The sequence below is a fragment of the Amblyraja radiata genome, chromosome 4, assembly GCF_010909765.2.
Source record: "Amblyraja radiata isolate CabotCenter1 chromosome 4, sAmbRad1.1.pri, whole genome shotgun sequence".
Lineage (NCBI taxonomy): Eukaryota > Metazoa > Chordata > Chondrichthyes > Rajiformes > Rajidae > Amblyraja > Amblyraja radiata.
The window spans coordinates 31,611,069-31,634,729 of NC_045959.1; the positions used below are offsets into that span (position 1 = coordinate 31,611,069).

Consider the following 23,661-nt stretch of genomic DNA (forward strand, 5'->3'; position numbering starts at 1 on the left):
TTTTGTTTGAAGCGGAGATATTGATGGCACGTCTGATGCCTTCAATTTTATCAGTATAAAAGAATGCAAACTCATTGCACTTCTGCATGGAATAGAGTTCAGGTGGTATTTGTGTTGGGGGGTTGGTCAGTCTGTCAACAGTTGTAAATAGGGTTTTTGCCTTATTAGTGTTGTTGTTAATGATATTGGAGAAAAATGTTTCTCTAGCACTTTTTAAGTCTAAATTGTAGGCACGGAGGCTCTCTTTATAGATGTCATGGTGAATATGAAGTTTTGTTTTCCGCCAGATGCGTTCAGCTTTCTGGCATTCTCTTTTCTGGGCTGTTACAAAAGCCCAGAAAATGAATCAGTCTGGTGAACCTTCTCTGTACTCCCTCTATGGCAAGAATGTCTTTCCTCAGATTAGGAGACCAAAACTGTACACAATACTCCAGGTGTGGTCTCACCAAGACCCTGTACAACTGCAGTAGAACCTCCCTGCTCCTATACTCAAATCCTTTTGCTATTAATGCTAACATACCATTCGTCTTCTTCACTGCCTGCTGCACCTGCATGCCTACTTTTAATGACTGGTGTACCATGACACCCAGGTCTCGTTGCATCTCCCCCTTTCCTAATCGGCTACCATTCAGATAATAATCTACTTTCCTGTTTTTGCCACCAAAGTGGATAACCTCACATTTATCCACATTATACTGCATCTGCCATGCATTTGCCCACTCACCCAGCCTATCCAAGTCACCTTGCAGCCTCCTAGTATCCTCCTCACAGCTAACACTGCCCCCCAGCTTTGTGTCATCCGCAAACTTGGAGATGTTGCATTCAATTCCCTCGTCCAAATCATTAATATATATCGTAAATAGCTGGGGTCCCAGAACTGAGCCTTGCGGTACCCCACTAGTCACTGCCTGCCAATGTGAAAAGGACCCGTTTACTCCTACTCTTTGCTTCCTGTCTGCCAGCCAGTTCTCTATCCACATCAATACTGAACCCCCAATACCGTGTGCTTTAAGTTTGTATACTAATCTCTTATGTGGGACCTTGTCGAAAGCCTTCTGAAAGTCCAGATATAACACATCCACTGGTTCTCCCTTATCCACTCTACTAGTTACATCCTCGAAAAATTCTATAAGATTCGTCAGACATGATTTACCCTTCATAAATCCATGCTGACTTTGTCCAATGATTTCACCACTTTCCAAATGTGCTGCTATCCCATCTTTAATAACTGATTCTAGCAGTTTCCCCACTACCGACGTTAGATTAACTGGTCTGTAATTCCCCATATTCTCTCTCCCTCCCTTTTTAAAAAGTGGTGTTACATTAGCTACCCTCCAATCCTCAGGAACTACTCCAGAATCTAAAGAATTTTGATAAAATTATCACTAATGCATCCACTATTTCTGGGGCCACTTCCTTAAGTACTCTGGGGTGCAGCCTATCTGGCCCTGGGGATTTATCGGCCTTTAATCCATTCAATTTACCTAACACCACTTCTCGGCTAACCTGGATTTCACTCAGTTCCTCCATCTCATTTGACCCCCGGTCCCCTGCTATTTCCGGCAGATTATTTATGTCTTCCTTAGTGAAGACAGAACCAAAGTAGTTATTCAATTGATCTGCCATGTCCTTGTTCCCCATGATCAATTCACCCGTTTCTGACTACAAGGGACCTACATTTGTTTTAACTAATCTTTTTCTCTTCACATATCTATAAAAGCTTTGCAGTCAGTTTTTATGTTCCCTGCCAGTTTTCTTTCATAATCTATTTTCCCTTTCCTAATTAAGCCCTTTGTCCTCCTGTGCTGGTCTCTGAATTTCTCCCAGTCCTCTGGTAGGCTGCTTTTTCTGGCTAATTTGTACGCTTCATCTTTTGTTTTGATACTATCCCTGATTTCCCTTGTTATCCACGGATGCACTACCTTCCCTGATTTATTTTTTGCCAAACTGGGATGAACAATTGTTGTAGTTCATCCATGCAGTCTTTAAATGCCTTCCATTGCATATCCACCATCAACCCATTAAGAATCAATTGCCAGTCTATCTTCGCCAATTCATGTCTCATACCCTCAAAGTTACCTTTCTTTAAGTTCAGGACCCTTGTTTCTGAATTAACGATGTCACTCTCCATCCTAATGAAGAACTCAACCATATTATGGTCACTCTTGTCCAAGGGGCCACGCACAACAAGACTGCTAACTAGCCCTTCCTCATTACTCAATACGCAGTCTAGTATAGCCTGCTCTCTCGTTGGTTCCTCTACATGTTGGTTTAGAAAACTATCCCGCATACATTCCAAGAAATTCTCTTCCTCAGCACCCTTGCCAATTTGATTCACCCAATCTATATGTAGATTGAAGTCACCCATTATAACTGTTTTACCTTTGTTGCACGCATTTCTAATTTCCTGTTTGATGCCATCCCCAACTCCGCTACTACTGTTAGGTGGCCTGTACACAACTCCCACTAGCGTTTTCTGCCCCTTAGTGTTTCGCAGCTCTACCCATATCGATTCCACATCCTCCAATCTAATGTCCTTCCTTTCTATTGCGTTAATCTGCTCTCTAACCAGCAACGCTACCCCCCCTCCTTTCCCTTTCTGTCTATCCCTCCTGAATATTGAATATCCCTGGATGTTCAGCTCCCAGCCTTGGTCACCCTGGAGCCATGTCTCCGTGATCCCAACTATATCATAGTCATTAATACATCTGCCAATGAAAACCCCCATCGCCTGTACCCACCGACAAAGATCTTTGCCAACCAATCACAGGTCTGCCAACATTGGGTGAGAGTTGGGAGTGAGAAATTGTCCCCCCTCCCATTGGTACGGAACTTTTGCATTTTTCAGCTTGAAATTGTGCAATATTGTGCATACTGTAGTGAGTTTTTTAACTTACACTTGAATGCAATATATATGCTTTAAATTGTAGCTATGAATAAGGTTAGACTAAATTACATTCCTAATTACTTTCCACAGTAGAGCCCAGGCTCTGATCAACACGTGCAGCACATTAATGATCTTAGTGTATTCATGTATGGAAATCAGATTATAATCAAACACTTGGCCCATGATGACCAACCTGGGTCTCACTGCACACCTGGTACTACTGGCCCTGACTCCAGTTGCATACCTTCTCTCATTCCTGTCCCTGAGTCCAGGCTTACACCTGGCCCCCTATTCTACCCTGATCATAGCTGCTTACCTGCTTAGGTTTCCAGTACTGAACATTCCCCTGGTCCCAGCTTTGACTGCACATCTAGTACTATTCCAGACCTTGAACTGGATGCACACTTGGCCTTGCTCCTAGCCCCTTTGCACTGACAATATATCTGGCCCACACATAAAACCCCACATCTGACCCCCTGGACTTAACCTATTATGTTCAAGTCCACAGGTGCTTATCTAATGCAGTAATCTTTTATGGGGCACTTCACAGACCAAATTATGGATAACAAAATTTGCTACATCCATTGGCTTCCTTGTTATCTAACATGCTAGTTACTTTGTCAAAGAAGTCATCAATTGTTTGAACACAATTACTCATCCATAAAATTATACTCACTCAGCTGTATAAAAGCCCTGTCCCACAGTACAAGTTCATTCCAAGAGCTCTCCCGAGTTTGCCCTGATTCAAACTCGGAGATTTACGGTAATGGCCACTCGTCGGTCCTCGAGGCTCTCGTGGACATTTTTCAACATGTTGAAAAATCTTCTCGAGTCTTCCCGTGCTTACCTGCCATTAGCAAGTCTTCCCGAGTACCTGCCGTTCGCGTTACGAGTCGCTAAGAGACGTCCCCGAGCTCCGACGTACCCGCTACGTTCATTCTCTGTGCTTACCACGAGTTTGATTTTTTTTTAAACTCGGGAGAGCTTATGGAATGAACTCGTACCGTGGGAAAGGGCTTTTAGTATTCTGTTACCATTTCTTTAATTTTTGTAACAAACTGTCCTGAAGTCATTTTCACCCCCAATATTTTCAGTATTTTGCTGTCCCTCTCAGCTGGGACTTTTCCGAAATGCAAAGTCCAATAACTATATATTTAAGCAATATTATTCTATTAAATGTGATCTTGAGTACATAATATTTTTTGTGGTATTCATAACACAACAATGATAAAAAAAATCTTTGTTTTGATTGCACCTACCAACATGCATACCTTATTATATTACAGTTAATATGTCTCGAGGGCAAATTTTTGTTCCAATGCTCCCCATTCCCAATTACTTTTACATTGAAGTAATTGAAATCCAAGTGAAGTTTAAATGGCATCATGAAAGTAAAACCTCCGGAATGAATGATATTCATTACGTGGTTGGTTGGGGTCAGTATCAGCACAATTACTATATTAAACTTTGAAACTTCAGATGTGCTGGTTGAAGCTAAAACTAAAGACAAACAATAATCTTCTCACACATTCCCCTGCAAGTATCTCTGTCACTCCTTTAAAATATACCCCTTCTTTGAACAAGCTCTTAAACATCACATCTGAATCTGTTTCCATCTGATTACACTCCTTGAGGATGTTCATCTACGTGTTCAATTAATAAAACAACGAGATTGGGGACATTTCTATTCAACCTGTCAAAGGAATTGGGGGGGGGGGCTAGAAATAGTCAGTGAGGTAAACAAACATAATAGTTGAGTGGCAAATGACAATAGTGCTATCTTCCCAATATTTAACTGAAGGAAATAATGGGTTATCAGGGCTATATGTTGTGACAGACAGCCTGACACCTTGCATGTCATTTTAATATTACACTTATCCCATCCCCCTGGATGTTCTGGATTAATAAATTAAGGTGTTGTCAACTAATTACAAATCAGGCTAATTACAAATCAATAACATTAGCCAACTCCGAAACATGAGGCGCTGAGCATTGGGATCCATACATCACGGACAACTGGCCTCAGTTCCCCGCTCACATCTGGCAGTGTTCTCCGTCTGAACCAGTGGCCATGGAGCGTTTTTGAAAGGGGGGAGGCTGAGCAATCACTGATCACTGGCCTTGGGGGTACCCGGTGAGGGAGTGGAGCAACCGAGTGGGGAGAGGTGTTCCCCCTCCCAGGGTAGGGACTTTTTGAAATTTGATGTATTAAAATCATGTTTTAGTGCATTGTAGAAGTATGATTTCAATGTTTTTTGTATGAAGTATTTTTAAGAGGTAACTTTTTAAGGGGTAACATTTTCCATACAAAGGATGGTGGGTGTATGGAACAAGCTGCCAGAGGAGGTAGTTGAGGCAGGGACCATCCCAACATTTAAGAAACATTTAGACTGATACATGGATAGGACAGGTTTGGAGGTATGGACCAAAAGCAGGTAGCGTAGCTGGGACATGTTGGCGGGTGTGGGCAAATTGTGCCAAAGGGCCTGTTTTCACACTATATCACTCTATGACTACATTATACCTCCACCAAGCATGAATGCTTCAAAATCAAGTGATCGAGTTTTATTGCCATATACTCAAGCATAGAAACATAGAAAATAGGTGCAGGAATAGGCCATCGGCCCTTCGAGCCAGCACTGCCATTCAATATGATCATGGCTATTCATCTGAAATCAGTACCTCTTTCCTGTTTATTCCCCATATCCCTTGATTTCGTTCACCCCAAGAACAAAATGTAACTCTCTCTTGAAAACATCCAGTGAATTGGCCTGCACTGCCTTCTGTGGCAGAGAATTCCACAGATTCACAACTCGCTGCGCGAAGAAAGTTTATCCTCGTCTCAGTCCTAACTGGCCTATCATTTATTCTTAAACTGTGACCCCTGGTTCTGGACTCCCCCAACATCGGGAACATTTTTCCTGCAGTTACAGTAAGTGAAAATCTAGCAGGCAAGCAGGATGCTTTCTCCAACCACCCCCATTTGAAGTCCACTATCTTCCACCGTTTCTACCCAGTGCTTGGTACTTACTTCCAGCAGCCACTGGTTGTCCTCCAGGATGCACTGATCCATGCCGGTCACCTGGGTGAATTTGGCACAGAGACTCTCACGGCAGCGGCACAACGCTTCCGATGCTTCCAACGGCCCAGGACTCTTGCACTGAGGCTGCTCCATGGCCGGAGCTGCAGTGAGCGACTCGCCAGCCCGGCAAACACTCGCCAGCCCCGGCTCCCCGTCCGCATCTGCCCCCGCCGCTGCTTCTGCTTCCAACACCCGTGGCCCATGCAGTTGATATGAGTTTTGACATTTTCGTTGATCACAGAATTTCTCACAATAGAGCGTGAGAAATTTGTGATCAGCGTGAGAATTTGACGAAATGCGTGATTCTCACGCTCAATGCATGGGAGTTGCAGCCCTGCCTCTCTATCCCCCCCTCTCTCTACCCCTCTCCTCTCTCCCCCGCTCTCTCATCTCCCTCTCTCCTCTCTGTCCCCTCTCTCCTCTCTCTGTACCCCCCTCTCTCGTCCACTCTCTCTCTCTCCCCCTCTCTCCTCCCTCTCTCTCCACCATTTCTTCTCTCCCTCTCTCTCTCACTCCTCCCACCTCACTCTCCTCCCTCTCTCTCCCTCGCTCTCTCATCCCCCCCTTCTCTCCGCTCTCGTCTCCTCTCACCACCCTTCTCTCTCTTCCCCTCTCTCTACACTCTCCCCTCCCCCTCTCTCTCCCCTCTCTCTCCCATATATATCTCTCCCTCACCCTCTCTCTCTCTCTCTCTCTCCGCTCACCCCCCTCTCTATCCCCTGTCCCACCCTCTCTCTCCCCCTTCCCTCTCTCTTCCCTCTCCCCCTCTCTCTCTCTCCTCTCTTCCCCTCTCTCTCCCCTCTCTCTCTCCCCCTCTCCCTCTCCCTCCGCTCTCTCTCTCTCCCCCTCTCTGCCCTCTCCCACCCTCTCTCTCTCGCCCCTTCTCTCTCTCCCCCTCTCTCCCCCTCTCTTCCCCCTAACTCTCTCTCCCCCTCTTTCCTCTAACTCTCTCTCCCCCTCTCTCCTTCCCTCTCTCTCTCCCCCTCTATTTCTTCTCTCCCCCCCTTTCTCTCACCCCCTCTCCCTCTCTCTCTCCCCCCTCTCTCTCTTTCTCCCTCCCTCTCTATCTCCCCTCTCTTTCCCTCTCGCTCTCTCTCCGCACACTCGCCCCCTCTCTCTCCCCCCTCCCCCCCTCTCTCTCCTCCATTTCTCCCTCCCACCTCACTCTCCCCATTGCTCTCACTCCCCTCTCTCTTCCCTCTCTCTTTATCCTCTGTCTCTATCTCCTCTTTCTCTTTGCCCCCCCCCTCTCTCTTTCCCCCATATCTCCCTTCCCCCCTCTCTCCCTCTTCCCCCTCTCTCTTTTACCACCCTTCTTTCTTCCCCCTCTCTCCCCCATTCTCTCCTACCCTCTCTCCTCTCTCCACCCCCTCTCTCTCTTCCCTCTTTCTTTCCTCTCTCTCCTCTCTCTCTTCCCCTTTCCCCCTCTCTCTCCCCCCCCTCCCTCTCACCCCTCTCTCTCTTCCCCCCTCTCCCACCTCACTCTCCCCCTCTCTCCTCTCTCTCCTCCCCCTCTCCCCATCTCTCTCCCCTACCCTCTCTCTCCCTCCCCTCTCTCTCTCTCCTCCCTCTTCCCCCTCACCCTCTCCCTCTTCTCTCTCCCCATTCTTTCCCCCTCTGTCTCTCCCCTCTCTTCCCTCCCCCCCCTCTCTCTCTCCCCCTGTCTCCTTCCCCTCTCTCTCAGCCTCCCTTTGAGATTCTCTGTCCCTTCGGCCCAGAGACTCTCGCGGCAGCGGCGCAACGCCTCCGACGGCCCGGGACTCTTGCACTGAGGCTGCTCCATGGCCGGAGCTGCAGTGAGCAACTCGGCAGCCCCGCAAACACTAGCCATCCTGCAAACAATAGCCAGCCGCGGCTCCCCGCATCTGTCCCCGCTGCTGGTTCTGCTTCCATCCCTCCCTCAGCCCCGGTTCTCCAACACCCGGCCCATGCAGTTTATCTGAGTTTTGACATTTTCGTTGATCACAGAATTTCTCACGACAGAGCGTGAGAAATTTTTGATCAGCGTGAGAGCATGAGAATTTGTTCAAATGCGTGATTCTCACGCTCAAAGCGTGAGAGTTGGCAGCCCTGCAATCATTGGTGAGGGAATGAATGGCAGATGCTCGTTTAAACTGAAGGTAGACACAAAAGGCTGGAGTAACCCAGTGGGCCAGACAGCTTCTTTGGAGAAAAGGAATAGATGAAGTTTCAAGTCGAGACCCTTCTTCAGACTGAGAGTTAGAGGAATTGGAAATGAGTGATATGGACGGTGATGTAGAGAGATATACAAATGAATGAAAGATATGCAAAAAAGTAACGATGATAAAGGAAACAGGCCACAGCCCAAAACGTCACCTATTCCTTTTCTTCAGAGATACTGTCTGACCCGCTGAGTTACTCCAGGTTTTTGTGTCTATCTTCCACCAATCATTTGCCAGGCTTTGTTTCACCCTCACCTCTTTTCCAGCTGTGTCCCTCCTTCTACAATCAGTCTAAGAGGGGTCCCAACACGAAACTTCATATGTTCATTCCCTCCACAAATGCTGCTTGACCCACTGAATTAGTGCAGCACTTTGTGTAAAACTCTTATTTCACCAAATATGGATGTAATGGTGTCCTGTATTGTAAACTTACTGTGATTCCAATTGATGCACAGGTGTTTAAGTGTTTTAAGATGAACATTCATTTTCCCAGATTTCTGAAATTAAAAGCCATACAAAATTCTAGGGGATATTTTAACGTGCAAGCCAAATGTAGTCAATGACTGCTCATGAATTGTATGAGAATATCATTTGTAAACTAAATCACCCGTTGAGTTACTCAAGCATTTTTGTGTACCTTCGATTTCACAGCATCTGCAGTTCCTTCTTAAACATTCTTTTACATTTGACAATATTGCTATGCATTTGTTGTCAAGCTTAATTGGGCATGCATTTTTAGCTGTATAAATCCCCACGAATCGTTGGAATTCAAGTCAAAATGCTCATTGCAATCCCTTACAAATTACATTTCTGTTAAATAAATGACGTAATCGATCAGACTTTTCTCCCGCTGAATAGGACGCCTCTTTTGAAGGAATTTATTGCAAAATCTTTTGAAACACAATGTACATTTAGCATTTAATTTTATGAAAATAATCATACAGAATAACCGAGATTGTCGAGTGTTTGCATCAGACAGGTAACTTTAAAATAAATACAATGTCTTGGTACGTTCTGCTGCTGCTGCTGCTATCTGCAAATCGATCACGTCATTGCTGGCAATATAAAATGCTTAAAATAATCCGGCCGCAATTGGCTGCGGGATTTGTCAATGATATGATAGCGCGTTGAACCACCCTTTAGCTCCAGCAACCTGCTTTCATTACAAAGCACTTTGGGAATTAGAGTTTATGTCCACCGCGTCCGAGAAAGCGGTTGCAAATTGCCGCTGCGTTGCTGTTGATCTATTCGCGGGGTTTTTTTATTTGTGTGGTGCGGGGGGTTATCTAGACAGGAGAGGCAGCGCTGGCCGCGGCTGCTGATGTGTGTCGCTGCTGCAGTCGTGCAGGGCGCGAGGCGCGCTTCACTACTAGTCCCGGGGCCCCGCTCGCTCTCTCTCGCTCTCTGGGCAGCTGCAGGTTGCGCTCATCACCCGAGTAACAACACACCCCGCATTCCAGGCAGCCCGTGTCCAGGAACAGTTGCCCAGCTCAACATATCACTGAAGGAATAATGCTCGAATTAAGGAATTTGATATAATGGCTGTTGAAGGTAGGTGTTGCTCGCGTTTCCCCCCCCTGTTTTGGGGTATCGTTAGCAGCAAATATTGGGTTATTTTGACATCCTTCCCGGTTGAACGGGAAACCAGCTCTTGCTGTCCATTCATGTGATCCCCATTCGTGTTTGAGGGACGTCTGCCTGTGCAGAGGTAGAACTGAGCGTGAGATGTTGGAGGGAGAGGAGACTGACCTACATTTATCTCTAAAATCAAAGCCGCCTTGTGGATATTCGGCAGTGAAAGTCAATTATCCAAGGCCAACGTGTTAGTCGGGGAGAAGGCATCTGTATGACAGAATTGCATTATCTATACGTCTGCCTTAAAAAAAATAGCGACGTGTTTGACAAATTGTAACGAAAGTGTTATGAAACAATGTAATTGTGTATTCTGGTGTGATTTTTATTTATTTTTAAATCGTAGGCACCAGTGACAAGAATAGTTGTCCATCCCACAGTGTCCCAGAACAAGTGGCGAGCTGCCTGTTTACATTGTTGCTTTGAAAGTGCCCACAAATCAATCGATATTTCCCGAACAGAACTGCTTTAACATAGAAGCAATTCCTTATATTTCATTTTCATACAGTGTTTTCTTGTTACAGCATATCCTTTTTCCCCCCTAAAACTTTAAAAAACGGAATTTATAAACTTGTCGTTATGATGGAGCATAAACGGTTAAGGAAGGCTAACGATTATAAAGTGTCATTCCTCAGGATGCCTTTAAGATACAGGAAGACAAATTCTGCAATGTTTTGGAAAATGTCAACAAAGTAATATTTTCAACCTTTTAATTTCTAACAAGTACATTTCCTATTCCAACCACGCCCCCCTTCCATTCCCACATGTGAATTCGGTGAGTAGATATTGTAGGGTCGAATAATATTGAATTGGAAAGAGGAGTTGTGTTAAACTTGCAAAGATCCATACATATGATAGACACAAAAAGCTGGAGTAACTCAGCGGGACAGGCAGAGCATCTCTGGAGAGAAGGAATGGGTGCCATTTCTGGTCAAGACCCTTTTTAGGCTTCAGTTAAGAAAAAGTTGTGCAATTCTTGTCTCCAAATCTCAGAAATGCCTTTTTGTATGTGAATGCATGTAATCAATTGTATGCTTTTTTTAAAAAACTTTTTACAGAAGTCTGAAAGATAATTGAGAATAGTAGGGAAGTGAGAGGGAGAAATAGTTATCATCGCAATATGTGCATCGGAATTTATTTCTTAAAATAAAAATGGGAAATGCGCAGCAGATCAGGCAGCATCGGTGGTAAGAGAAGCAAAGTTAATGTTTGGAGACAAAGGGCCTTCATCAGCATTGGGGAAAGGACTACTAAATCTCCTAGTTCTCATGAAGGAACTTTTTGACCAGCAACATTCCTTTTCTTTGTGGCTTCTCTTTGTACTGCCTCTGCCAAACCAATTGTTCAATGTCATCTTGATTTTTTAACATTTATTTTTTACTTTAATTTAGTGTTTGAGTATGATGCAGATTGAGAAGGTTTGGAAAGTAAGGGTTTGAATTGTAAAGTTGAGGCATTGTTTAAGCAAGAGTTAATGTGGATGAGAAGTGGTTGGTATGAATTGGAGCAAAAGTAATGTTCGCAAGCTGTGGAGGATACATCACTGATGTGAAGCAAGAACATATGTCTACGCTTGTAGTCATGCCCACACAACTGAGCTGGTCATTAAGTTCCACTCCAAGGTAGATGATAAAGATCCCGTTCCCTTATCTGAAGAACAAGGAGTTTTGTTCTCGGCAGGATCCCTAAAGGCTGTGAATACAAAGTGGTCTAACTTGCTTTTGCATAATGTTTAACTCATAGCTGTCGTGTTTGCTACTTTAGTCATTGCCTACAAAGGCATTTCCTTGTTTTTTTTAATCTTGGCCTGCAGGTGATGTGACAAAGTCACATTCCTATTTTGCCTTTGACAGTTCATGGTAGGCTCTCTTTTTGAACCGATATGGTTCTGTGATGGTGTGATAATCATATAAAATTATAAAAGGACTAGAAACATATAAAATTATAAAAGGACTAGAAACATATAAAATTATAAAAGGACTAGAAACATATAAAATTATAAAAGGACTGGACAAACTAGATGCAGGAAAAATGTTCCCAATGTTGGGCGAGTCCAGAACCAGGGGCCACAGTCTTAGAATAAAGGGGAGGCCATTTAAGGCTGAGGTGAGAAAACGTTTTCACCCAGAGAGTTGTGAATTTGTGGAATTCCCTGCCACAGAGGGCAGTGGAGGCCAAGTCACTGGATGGATTTAAGAGAGAGTTAGATAGAGCTCTAGGGGCTAGTGGAGTCAAGGGATATGGGGAGAAGGCAGGCACGGGTTATTGATTGTGGACGATCAGCCATGATCACAATGAATGGCGGTGCTGGCTCGAAGGGCCGAATGGCCTCCTGCACCTATTTTCTATGTTTCTATGTAACATGGGCAGGGCCGGATTTACGTATAAGCTTAACAAGCTTAAGCTTAAGCATCGAGATCTAGGTGGCCACCTCTGGGCGCCCCCCTCCCCCCCTCTCTCTCTCTCTCTCTCTGTCGCTCTCCATCTCCGCCCGCCATCCCTATCCGTGTTCGGGCCACATGGCTCTGCTCTCTGCTCGCTCTTCATCCACCGGCACGGCAGGCTGCCTTGCACATGTGCACTGCTACGGCCTGCACATCCTCCCCCTGCACATGTGCACAAACACGGCCAGAACATCATCGGCCGCCCTGTGCATGCGCACTGCCACAGCAACTGGTCGGTGCTGGGCACTTTCTCCCTCGCTTTGAATTGTGGGAGATCTGGCCGCCATTGCTGTCCGGTCGCCGACCCGCCGCGACCACTGAAAATCAACGCAGAATCACTCCCTGACCTTGGATCTGGAGTAACACTCTGGAGTAACTCTTGCTTCTGGTTTCCTGGTCCTCCATAAATATTCTAAATGGAATTTAAACTGGAGGTGGTGGAGGGCTGAACAATAACAGCCTATTGCATTTTATTAGTTTATTTATTGTGTATATATATGGTCCATGGTATATAAACACACTGAACTTTTATCTCCTGTTCTGTATTATGTTTACTTATTCTGTTGTGCTGCAGCAAACAAGAATGTCATTGTCCATCTGAGACAATAAAACTCTCTTGACTCTTGACTTGGTCTTAAGCAAAAAAGTGTTCTTGGGGGGGGGGGGGGAAAGAGGTACCTTAAATTTAGTTGCATCTGGTTGTGTAACTATGGTAGGGTGAAGGCTATTCCATGCTTTAATTGTGCGGGGGAACTCCATGGAGCAGCCATAGTGTTTTAAGCCAATAACTCGGCACTAGCACTGGCAATAAATAAATAAAAGCACAGCTTTCCAGCCCCTTATCTCATTGGCCACGCTCAGCTGCAAATCGGTGTCAATCTGGTGGACCATCTTCCTCTAGTCGTGGGGGTGGGGGATTGGGAGGGGCCTCACAAGTGGAACAGCTTAGGGGCTCTCTTCATCTAAATCCGGCCCTGAACATGGGGAATAATATTGAAGATTGAATAATGACATCTGGATGGTTTTGTTTGAAATCTATGCTGTTCCAATGCTTTTTTTGATGCTGTGCTTGGTGAAAAGTAGCAACAGAGAGGCACACTGTTGGAGTTACCATGAATATCAGCCTTGGCAGTAGGGACATGCTCCCTCGGTTGTACAACCCATGTTGTAAGGTTATGTGAAATAACAAAAAAAAATGTAAACCAGATGTGGCAATCTTACTTTAAAAAACAAATTGCTGTAAACCAATCTCCAAAGAAACTCTACCTCTGTTGTCATCTCTGCAATGGGGTAAATTGGTTTTGTTAGTTTTAGCATCTAGTTGAATTCAGCCATTAGTATTTTATAGTGATTGGGGTTGGAAGATATGACTCGAGGACCTGGGTTATTCACTGAGGGGGTAACATTTTGTGCATATTTAAAATTCCTGACAATTTCTTACCTAATTTCTCTACCTAATCTGCTAAATCCTTGTGCAAGGTCCATTTTAATGGTACTGGACAATTCTGTGACAATTTTGTTTTATTTTGCCCTTATCAAATAAAATGGGATTTCATGTTGCCATGTCATAATCTTTTAGAATACATTGTATGATCTGACACTTTTGCTTACAATTTTCACTGAATCTCCACAACTCTCCTGTTTTGTGAGTTTCAACGATTCTGCACTCTCTGGGTGACAAAATCCTTCTAGTCCCTTTCCTGAATGGACAAGGTCTTAATTTGTGGTAGACCTATCATTTTAGACAGTTTAGCTGAGCAATTGTCAAATATTTTTTGTGCATTTCAATGACTGTGCTCATATTGAAAGTGAGCAACGGCAATTCAGCTAAGGGCTCTACTAAGTCGATAGATTATTCACTCCTCTTAATATAATTGGTTGGGTTTAGTTTAGTTTAGAGATACAGCATGGAAACGGGCCCTTCGGCCCACCGGGTCCGCACTGACCAGCGATCCCTGCAAATTAACACTATCCTACACCCATTAGGGACAATTTTTACATTTACCAAGCCAATTAACCTACAAACCTGTACGTCATTGGAATGTGGGAGGAAACCGAAGATCAAGGAGAAAACCCACGCAGGTCACGGGGAGAACGTACAAACTCCGCACAGACAGCACCCGTAGTCGGGATCGAACCAAGGCCTCTGGCAACGCATTCGCTGTAAGGCAGCAACTCTACTGCTGTGCCACCGTGACTGCCCTTGCATAACATACATGTTATATTAATCCATCAGCAATGAGACAGCTCAATCTTAAAGATTGAAAGTTGCTGTAAATTAAACTCCAACAAAACTCTACTTTAGATGTAGTCTCTGCCGTATAGTAGGCATTCCTTTTTACATGGAATTTAATAATTCTTTCAGAATTGAATATAATTATAGGGTGGAGTGTGGCAAGTTGGAGGGCTGCAAGGCAAATGCTGAGAACTACAGGCCTGTGAGCTTAACATCAGTAGTTGGAAAGTTACTGAAGAGTATTCTGTGGGATAGGATATACATGCACTTAGATGGGCAAAGGTTGATTAGGGATTGTCAGCATGGTCTTGTACATGGGAGGTCGTGTCTCATGCATCTGAGTTTTTGAAGTAGGGAAATCGAGAACCAGAGGGCATAGGTTTAAGGTGAAGGGGGAAAGACCAAAACGGTTGATGAGGGCAGAGCTGTAGATTTATATATGGATTTCTGCAAAGCATTTGATTAGGCTGCTCTGGAACGTTAGATTGCATGGGATCCAAGGAGAGATAGCTGAAGAAGGAAAATCAGCTTCATGAAAGGATGCAGAGGATGATGTTGGAAGGTTGTTTCTCAGACTGGAGGCCTGTGACCAGCTGGTGTCACCTTCCCTAGCTAACAATGATCCATTCAACATTTCCTTGATCATCGTCTGCTTTCAGCTGTCTTTTTCATACCTTCCCCTTCCATATCTCCAGCCTCTCTCTCCTCTGGCTGTATATGGGAGAAGGCAGAAGAATGGGGTTAAGACTGATAGATCAGCCATGATTGAATGGTGGTGTTGACTTGATAGGCCGAATGGCCTAATTCTGCTTCTATCACATTACTTTATGACCTTGTGACTCTCAGTCTGAAGAAGGGTCTTGACTCGAAACGTCACCCATTCCTTCCTCTCCGCCTGTCCCACTGAGTAACTCCAGCATTTTGTGTCTATCTTCGGTGTAAAACAGCATCTGCAGCTTCTTCCTACACCAATCCATGAAATGTTAATTGGGGCAGAATGATCTCCAGGATTGTGATGAAATTTCATGTTCCAGCTCTGGTTGTTTATTTAAATTGTAAGTACATGTATCTGTATTTAAATTCCAGAGCCAGAGAAAGCCCATGACCAGTGTATCTTATCCTCGTCTTGCTGTGAAGCGGGGAGCAATGTCTGTGTCCATATCACAGCAAGATTGTGGAAGACATAGCAAGCAGTAGTCAACCACCCTCAAATCAGTGCCCCACAGTAGGCTGGGCAGCAGAGCAATTTCTTCAACAAGCCAGTGATTGCCCCCTTCAGTATTTTGACTGACCGCACTGTTGTAAGAGCACTATTCCCTTATTATGTGTGGTCTTGGGTTGAGAATCAGATATACGGAGATAGTCTTTATTTGCCCATAACTGCTGATTGGTTGCTCCGATATGGTGGTTGCCATAAGATAAAAGCATTGTGCAAGCTTGCTGACATTTACCAGACAATGAGCATCTTGCAGGATTGATAATTCTCGTGACTCAATTGCAATCCCACGCATAGGTTCCTGAGCTGCTGTGGTTGCAAGTGATTGCTTGCATTATTGTAAATTTGGCCAATTTTGCATGTCACTGCATGCACATTGCATTCTGCTCCCACCTTGAGGTGGAGATTAATTCTCCACCCTTGTTTGAGAAGCGTAACTTTGTTATAACCCTTCCTCTGTGGTCAAAATATTAGATGTTGCAATTATTGCCAATATCCAAAGTACTACCGTGAATCTATTTGGGTGTAAAAGAAAAGTGACGGATCACAGAAAACTTCATTTTTATTAAGACAGATTAAATGACCTTATCAGAAAATGTATCCATGTAGCTCTGGGCACAGTTCCACTGGGTGCCCTGCGCCAACACAATTAACTGATGTTAAAATCATAATTCCTAAATTTACAATAAATAAAATGTTTTAATTTTTCCTGGCATCTGATGCCTCCCATTCATTTGAATGGCGCTGTGATATTCAAGAGAGTTTATTGTCATGTGTCCTAGATAGTGCAATGAAATTCTTGCTTTGCTTCAGCACAACAGAATATAGTAGGCATGAATACAGAACAGATCAGTGTGTCCATATACCATTATATAAATATATACACACATGAATAAATAAACAGATAAAGTGCAAATAAACAGATAATGGTCTATTAACGTTCACAGTTTCGTTTGAGGAGTTTAATAACCTGATGGCTGTGGGGAAAGGGTTATTCCTGAACCTGGACATTGCAGTCTTCAGGCTCCTGTACCTTCTACCTGAAGGTAGCGGGGAGATGAGTGTGTGGCCAGGATGGTGTGGGTCCTTGATGATGCTGCCAGCCTTTTAGAGGCAGCTCTTTGCTCTTGCATTTGCTCTTGCATTGACCTGGTGCAGCCTCGGGAAGTATATCACTAACAGAGAGCTAGGAAGTCTGCAGACGTTCATGCACTGTGGTGCTGGAGTCTATTGGAGAAGCCAGATGCATGGTGGAAGATGCCCTCAATGGCTTACGCCGGCAGCATAAAGGATATCAGGGCATCCTCACTTGGAAATGTGTCTGAGGCCCAGTAGCTGCACTGTGGTGGAAGATTTGCTCAATATGTCCAGGGCTCGTATGAGTAAATTACAATCCACTAATTACTTTGAAGGACAGTACATAACTAGTGAACAGGTACAGACTGTTCAGTTTATTAAAGATTTTGGGTGATTAAAAGTTTTTAAAATAAGCCTATCAGTGCCTTCTCTAAAGTCAAGCTTGGCAAAATGTTAAATATTTTCCCGTCAAGTCAAGTTTATTTGTCACATACGCATACGAGATGTGCAGTGAAATGAAAAGTAGCAATGATTGCGGATTGTGCAAAAAAACCCGACAAAACAGAATGGAACAGAATCAGTAATTACATATTTGTGAGAAAAAAACAGCAATTTTAAAAAGATACAACAGTAAATTAGTGCAGTAAGTTAGTCCCTGGTGAGAAGAGTTTACAGTCCTAATGGCTACTGTGAAGAAACTCCTTCCCATCCTCTCTGTTTTCACAGCATGACAGCAGAGGTGTTTGCCTGACCATAGCAGCTGGAACAGTTTGTTGCTGGGGTGGAAGGGGTCCCCCATAATGTTGTTGGCTCTGGATCTGCACCTTCTGATGTATAGTTCCTGCAGAGGGGCGAGTGTAGTTCCCATAGTGTGTTTGGCCGAACGCACTACACTATGCAGAGCCTTCCTGTCCTGGGCAGAGCAATTCCCAAAACAGATTGTGATGTTTCCGGACAAGATGCTTTCTACAGCCGCTGAGTAGAAGCACTGGAGGATCCTCAGAGAGACTCTGAATTTCCTCAATTGCCTGAGGTGGTAAAGCCGCTGCCTTGCCTCACTCACCAGTGCGGCAGCGTGTGATGTCCATGTCAGATCTTCTGTGATGTGGACTCCCAGGTATTTAAAGCTGCTCACCCTATCCACAGTAGTCCCATTTATCTTCAGTGGCGTGTACGTCCTCGGATGTTGTGCCTTCCTAAAGTCCACGATCAGCTCCTTAGTTTTTTTGACATTCAAGAGGAGGCTGTTGTCCTGACACCAGAGTGCCAGATGAGCCACATCTCCCCGGAAGGCCTTCTCATTATTTTCGGTGACCAGGCCCACCACCACAGTGTCATTAGCAAACTTGATTACAGAGTTGGAGCTGAACCTAGCCACAGAGTCATGTGTGTACAGGGAGTACAGTAGAGTACAGTAAGTAGAGTCTTGCATCTGTGTCCCGTGCCCAAGGAAGGGGGTGGATAGCAGAGTAGGGGCAATGAAAGGGCCACAGTTTTGCCCACCCTCGTCTTGTCATGCACTTTAAGTATGCAGTCACGCTAGTCGCTAGTGTGAAATCTGCTGTCCTCGTACACGAGTAGCCCAGTCACTGATTGAGAAATTGGTGGGCACAGAAGTCACAAAGACTGTTAATTTAGGACTTGCACAATAAAAGGTAGAGTGATGGAGAGGGTTGCAGAACAGCAGCATCTGCATGGTTCCCTGAACGTGGTGAGTCAGGTGGACAGTGTAGTGTGGAAGGCATGTGAAAAGCTTGCCTTCAGTGGGAAGGTTATTGAGCACTAAAGTTGGGACATCATGACGCAGCTGTGCAAGTCATTGGTAAAACCACACTTGAGGTAATGCATGCAGTTCTGGTCGCGCAACTATAACGAGGATGTTATCTGGGTTTGCAGGCTAGAGTTACAGGAAGAGATTGCCTAGGCTGGGACTTTTTGCTTTGGAGCATAGGAGGCTGTATTGAGGTGTACAAGATCATGAGGGGCATGGATAAAGTGAACACTCAATCTGTTTCACAGGGAAGTAGATTCTAAAACTAGGGGGCATAAGCTTAAGATGCACAACCTTAAATGTTTCCACTTGAAGGGTAGTATTTATCTGGAATGAGCTGTTGACAGGAAGCTTTAGTAGTGGATGCAATTATGACTTTTGAAAGCCATTTGGACAGTGATGTAGATGGGAAGGGTTTGGAGAAAAATGAACTAAATGCAGGCAAACGGGACGAGCCCAGTATGGTCAACACAGGCCCTTTAGCCCACCTTATCTGTTTCAATGCTGTACATCGAGTACTCTGACTCTATGTGACTGGATATATTGACTGGAACCGTATTTTAATGAGGGGAATTGGAGAAATAAGCAATACTGTATATAGTTTGAGCTCCTTGGTTGGGTACAATTCCGGTGTGTAGCATCATCTAGATATTTAACATTGAGCTATGACAAGGGGTAATTTTAGAATTAAAACCACATTTCACAAAACTGTCAATGTAATTAGGTTCCTCTTGTAAATGCGTGGCTTAAGAGCTCTGTTGCAAAATCTCTTTACAAGAGTTATGGAAACTAAAACAATGGAAGTTGATAATTGAGGAAGATGGTTAACTCATCTTGTTTCACTGATACAAACATTTTCAACTAACCATTTAAGTTTTTCTTCTGCTTCTGTTTTCCTGTAAATTTAGTTTTGCGTTTTAATTACTTTTGTGAAGGACTTTCATTAATCCACTTTGACTTTCGTATTTCAACTTGTGCCAGTTAACTCTGCTATTATGATTTAATTGATGTTTTAGATTTATACTTTAATTTCCTGCTGTCTTACATATCTCTGCACTCACCATCCTTCAATGGTTATAGTTATAGATGGCTCCACATGACATCAGGAAGTTGGCATTGCAAGATGTAGCGATTAAGGAGATAAACTGTTCTATTGCAACAGGACTGCAATGCAAAAAATACATTTGGAGTACTCTGACTAATTTGGAGTACTGCAGTATCAAAGGAAGGATATACTGATCTTGAGGTGGAATGTAGATTTAAATTCAGATGTGTGGGTGGGTGAAGGAATCCTCCTACAAGGAACAATTGTCAATGTTCACTTGAAATTGGATGTGATCTTATTGGAATGTGTGTGTTTGAGAGGTTTAACTGGATAGGTTCATGTGACTGGTTTCTCTGGCTAGAACCGGTAAAGCAACTACTTAGAAAAAAAAACTCATTTGGGAACTAGTAAAACATTTTTTACTTGGAGGGTTGTGAATTTGTCATAGGGAACTAAGGATGCTTGTTAGAAACATAGAAAATAGGTGCAGGAGGAGGCCATTTGGCCCTTCGAACTAGCACCGCCATTCATTGCGATCATGGCTGATCGTCCCAAATCGATAACCCGTGCCTGCCTTCTCCCGATATTCCTTGATTCCACTAGCCCCTAGAGCTCTCTTAAATCCATCCAGTGATTTGGCCTTCTACTCTGTTATTCTACTCTGAAAACTATAGCTTTGGACACTAAATGGTTGGTGCTTTTCATGCTTTATGATATATTGCCTTTAGTTCAGAAGCCCATTTGCCATAACAGTGAGATGCACAGTACCACACTTGTCAATTTTGTGGGCACATGTTGCTAACTCTAGGTTTGGAATTCTGCTTTGCCGCTCCAATATCATCTTATTGGGCTGGTATGCACATGCCTTGGTCTTATGTAATCAGACATAAGCGGAGAATCGTCTGCAATAGGAACAATGCTATCAACAATGACACCAATTTTTGTGTTGTCTATAAACTATGTCCCTGTTCTGGAAACCCCACCAGTAAAAGAGGTTTGCCTCTTTCTTCACAAACAATTATTTTCTAAATCCTAACCACCATCTTCCCCATGCTAATTATCTGACTCTGGGTGGTACAGCTAATGGCACTTCTGCACCTCAGCGCCAGAGACCTGGGTTCGATCCTGATCTTGGATGCTGACTGTGCAGAGTTTGCACTTTCTTCCTGTGACCACATGAGTTTCCTCTGGGTGCTCTGGTTTCCTCCCACATCTTAAAAATGTGTGGGTTTGTGGGTAACTTGGTTGTTGTAAATTCCCCTTAGTGTGTGGGTGAATGGATGCAAAAGTGGGCTAACGTTGAGTACGTATGAACGTGAGATCGATGGTCTGTGTGGACTGGGCGGGCCGAAGAGCTGTTCCCAGGCTGATCTTTGAATAATTCAATCAAAAAAGGGAAATGACAGTCTTGTTGTGTGGATCAAAAAAAATTAAACTTGTAACATTGATTTTTGTAAATCTGTACTGCAGTATGTCCTTTGTAAGATGATTCGAGAGGTTGCATGCATTTTATTTCTGGAGGTGACCAAATCTCTTAAACATGCCCTGGATGACCTATGCATTCATTGCAGTACCTATAAACTCAGCTGATCCAAAACATTTCACCACGTTACGCTTCCAGTCCAATACCTAAAATTTAAACTTATTTTAGATAAATTCTAAAATTTCACTCCTTAACCTTTCATTCTAGTAACTTGGAGCAGGAATTTCTTTGATCTTGGTCCATTTTAGGTTGCTCTGCCGTTCATCAAAACCTCACTGATCTTCTGGTTCAATGCCTCCACTATACCCACATTCTACATCTCCAAGAGTCCCCACACACTCCAGAGAAGAAAATTCCAAATCATCACTTGGCATGTTTTTAATTTATCTCGTTATGAAACTCTCCAGTCCTTGTTCTTTGGGAACCTTTGACGTTTTGTTTTGGAAGTGGTGCACAAGTTAGGAGGTGAGTTTGTCTTGTTTGAGAGCAGTTTTGAATGAAGTGGAAAGTCTGAAAGCAATGCTGAAGGCATAATGATGTGCACTGAATGAGGGGCACAATGGTTTTATTGACACTCAACTAAATTACCTCTTGTCTTTTAAACTTAAACACCAATTTTTGTAAGTGTTACAGCACATAGTAAGATGATTAGAGAGGTTGCATGACCTTTTTCTGGGGATGACAAAGACTCATCAGAAACCATGTTACTAAGAAGGGTTTCGGCCCGAAACGTCGCCTATTTCCTTCGCTCCATAGATGCTGCTGCACCCGCTGAGTTTACCCAGCAATTTTGTGTACCTTCGATAACTTCCAGCATCTGCAGTTCCTTTTTGAACACTTTGATTACTAAAATGTTTGTCGCCATGCCAAAGTCTGAAGGGGAACACATGATTTTCCCATTCCCCTCTCAGCCAAACCCAATGGCCTTCCACCTTGGAGTTCTCCCACATCTGATTCAAATTTACAGGCTCCTTTCAGCAGGAGCTTTTCCCAGTACCTGACAAGATTTTGATATTCTACTGACATGAATGGTTCTTCACTGAAGGATCCTCTCTATTGTCAATGCGATTACTTCAGATCCTCTTCTGCTACCTCCGGTCGCTTGCAAAGAAAAAAAAACATTTTGTAAAAAGACAATGGTTAACTATTTAAAAGTTTGTTCTAACATAAAGGAATTTCTGGAGACTTCATAATATATTTTTAGTCTAGTTTAGATAGGAAAATGGCCCTTCGACCCACCAGGCCCGCACCGACCAGGGATCCCCGCATATTAACACTATCCTACACACACTAGGGACAATTTTTACATTTACCAAGCCGATTAACCTATAAACCTGTACGTCTTTGGAGTGTGTAAGGAAATGGAAGATCTCGGAGAAAACCCTCGCAGGTCACGGGGAGAACGTACAAACTCCATACAGGCAGCACCGGTAGCCTCCCATTATACTCCACATCAACAGATTCAAGATTCAAGGGGTTTATTGTCATGTCAGTTCCATACATGGTACAATCCTGTGTGACAATCTTGTGCTGGAGGATTCCGTACAGTAAATTTAACATTACATTATAAAGTCCATGCATTAAATTATAGACTGAGTCCAGTTCAGGTGAGTTTCAGGGCTGGTTGGTTCAGCAGCCTGATTGCCTGGGGGGAAAAAGCTGTTCGAGTGTCTGGTGGTACGGGAGTGGTACAAAAGTTGTCATGTTTTGGCACAATTTTTCATGATTCATGTCCAAGTGGTCATACTTGTAGAGTTCTTAACTTGGCCATAAAGGGCCCTTTCTACGGGTGACATTGCAAGCTCGGCCTGGCCAAGCGAAGTTGTTGGTCCTCAACTGCTGTTCCAACGCTCTATGCAGCTGCAAGCCAAGTCCGATCCATGCGCTCGACTATTTGGAGTGGGGTCCAGTCCACACGAGCTCCAGGGCCTCCTGTGGCCCAGTTCACCAATGCCGCGATCTGGGCACATCGACTACAAACCTTCGTCCCTCACCGCACTCAGCCACCGCTCCGTCTCCGAGCCCCAGAGGCATCTCCTGCAGTGACCTCCCAGTATGCAGAATGTTTATGAGGCAAGACGCCAATCACGTCCTGGCATCTTTACTCCCTGCATCCGTCGCCACCATCGTCTTGCACGCAGGCCCCACAGTCCATAATATCTGTGCCGAACATAATGTAGAGATAGATTAATCTCATCTGTCCTCACACGATCCATTCCATTCCGTTCACTGCATGTCCATGTGCCTACAAAAAAACTCTTAAATGCTTCTATCATCATTTCTTCCAGCACCACCACTAGCAGCATGTTCCTGGTGTCTGCCGTGCAAAAAAAAACCCTGCTCCTTGTATCTCCTTTAAACTCTGCCCCTCTCACCTCAAAGCCTTGCCCTTGTCTGACATTTCTTCCCATTTAAGAATTAAATAGGTTTTTTTAATTTTTTTTATTACTGGATAGCTCAATTCTCATTTACCAATTGCACCTGGAAACAATACTGATAAGCTATAGAAGGTACTAGACTAAGTGGGACCCGTTGGGTCCCATGTTCACACGGGAGGGCTGGTCCCCCAACGCAATATTCCACCTCTCCACCAATTCCAATATTG

The 23,661-nt window shown here is 44.1% G+C and overlaps 1 protein-coding gene across 2 annotated transcripts in view; it reads left to right on the forward strand.

Moving 5' to 3' along the window:
• The first annotated feature begins 9,329 nt into the window (after positions 1-9,329).
• Positions 9,330-23,661, forward strand: part of samd12 (sterile alpha motif domain containing 12) — a 128,441-nt gene continuing 114,109 nt past the window's right edge. Inside the window, exon 1 of one of the 2 annotated variants that reach the window (XM_033019205.1) lies at positions 9,330-9,703. In XM_033019205.1, the coding sequence (XP_032875096.1) occupies positions 9,691-9,703 (13 nt within the window). In that variant the 5' untranslated portion in view covers positions 9,330-9,690. The remainder of the gene's footprint in view (positions 9,704-23,661) is intronic. The other variant, XM_033019204.1, reaches the window with a different exon arrangement.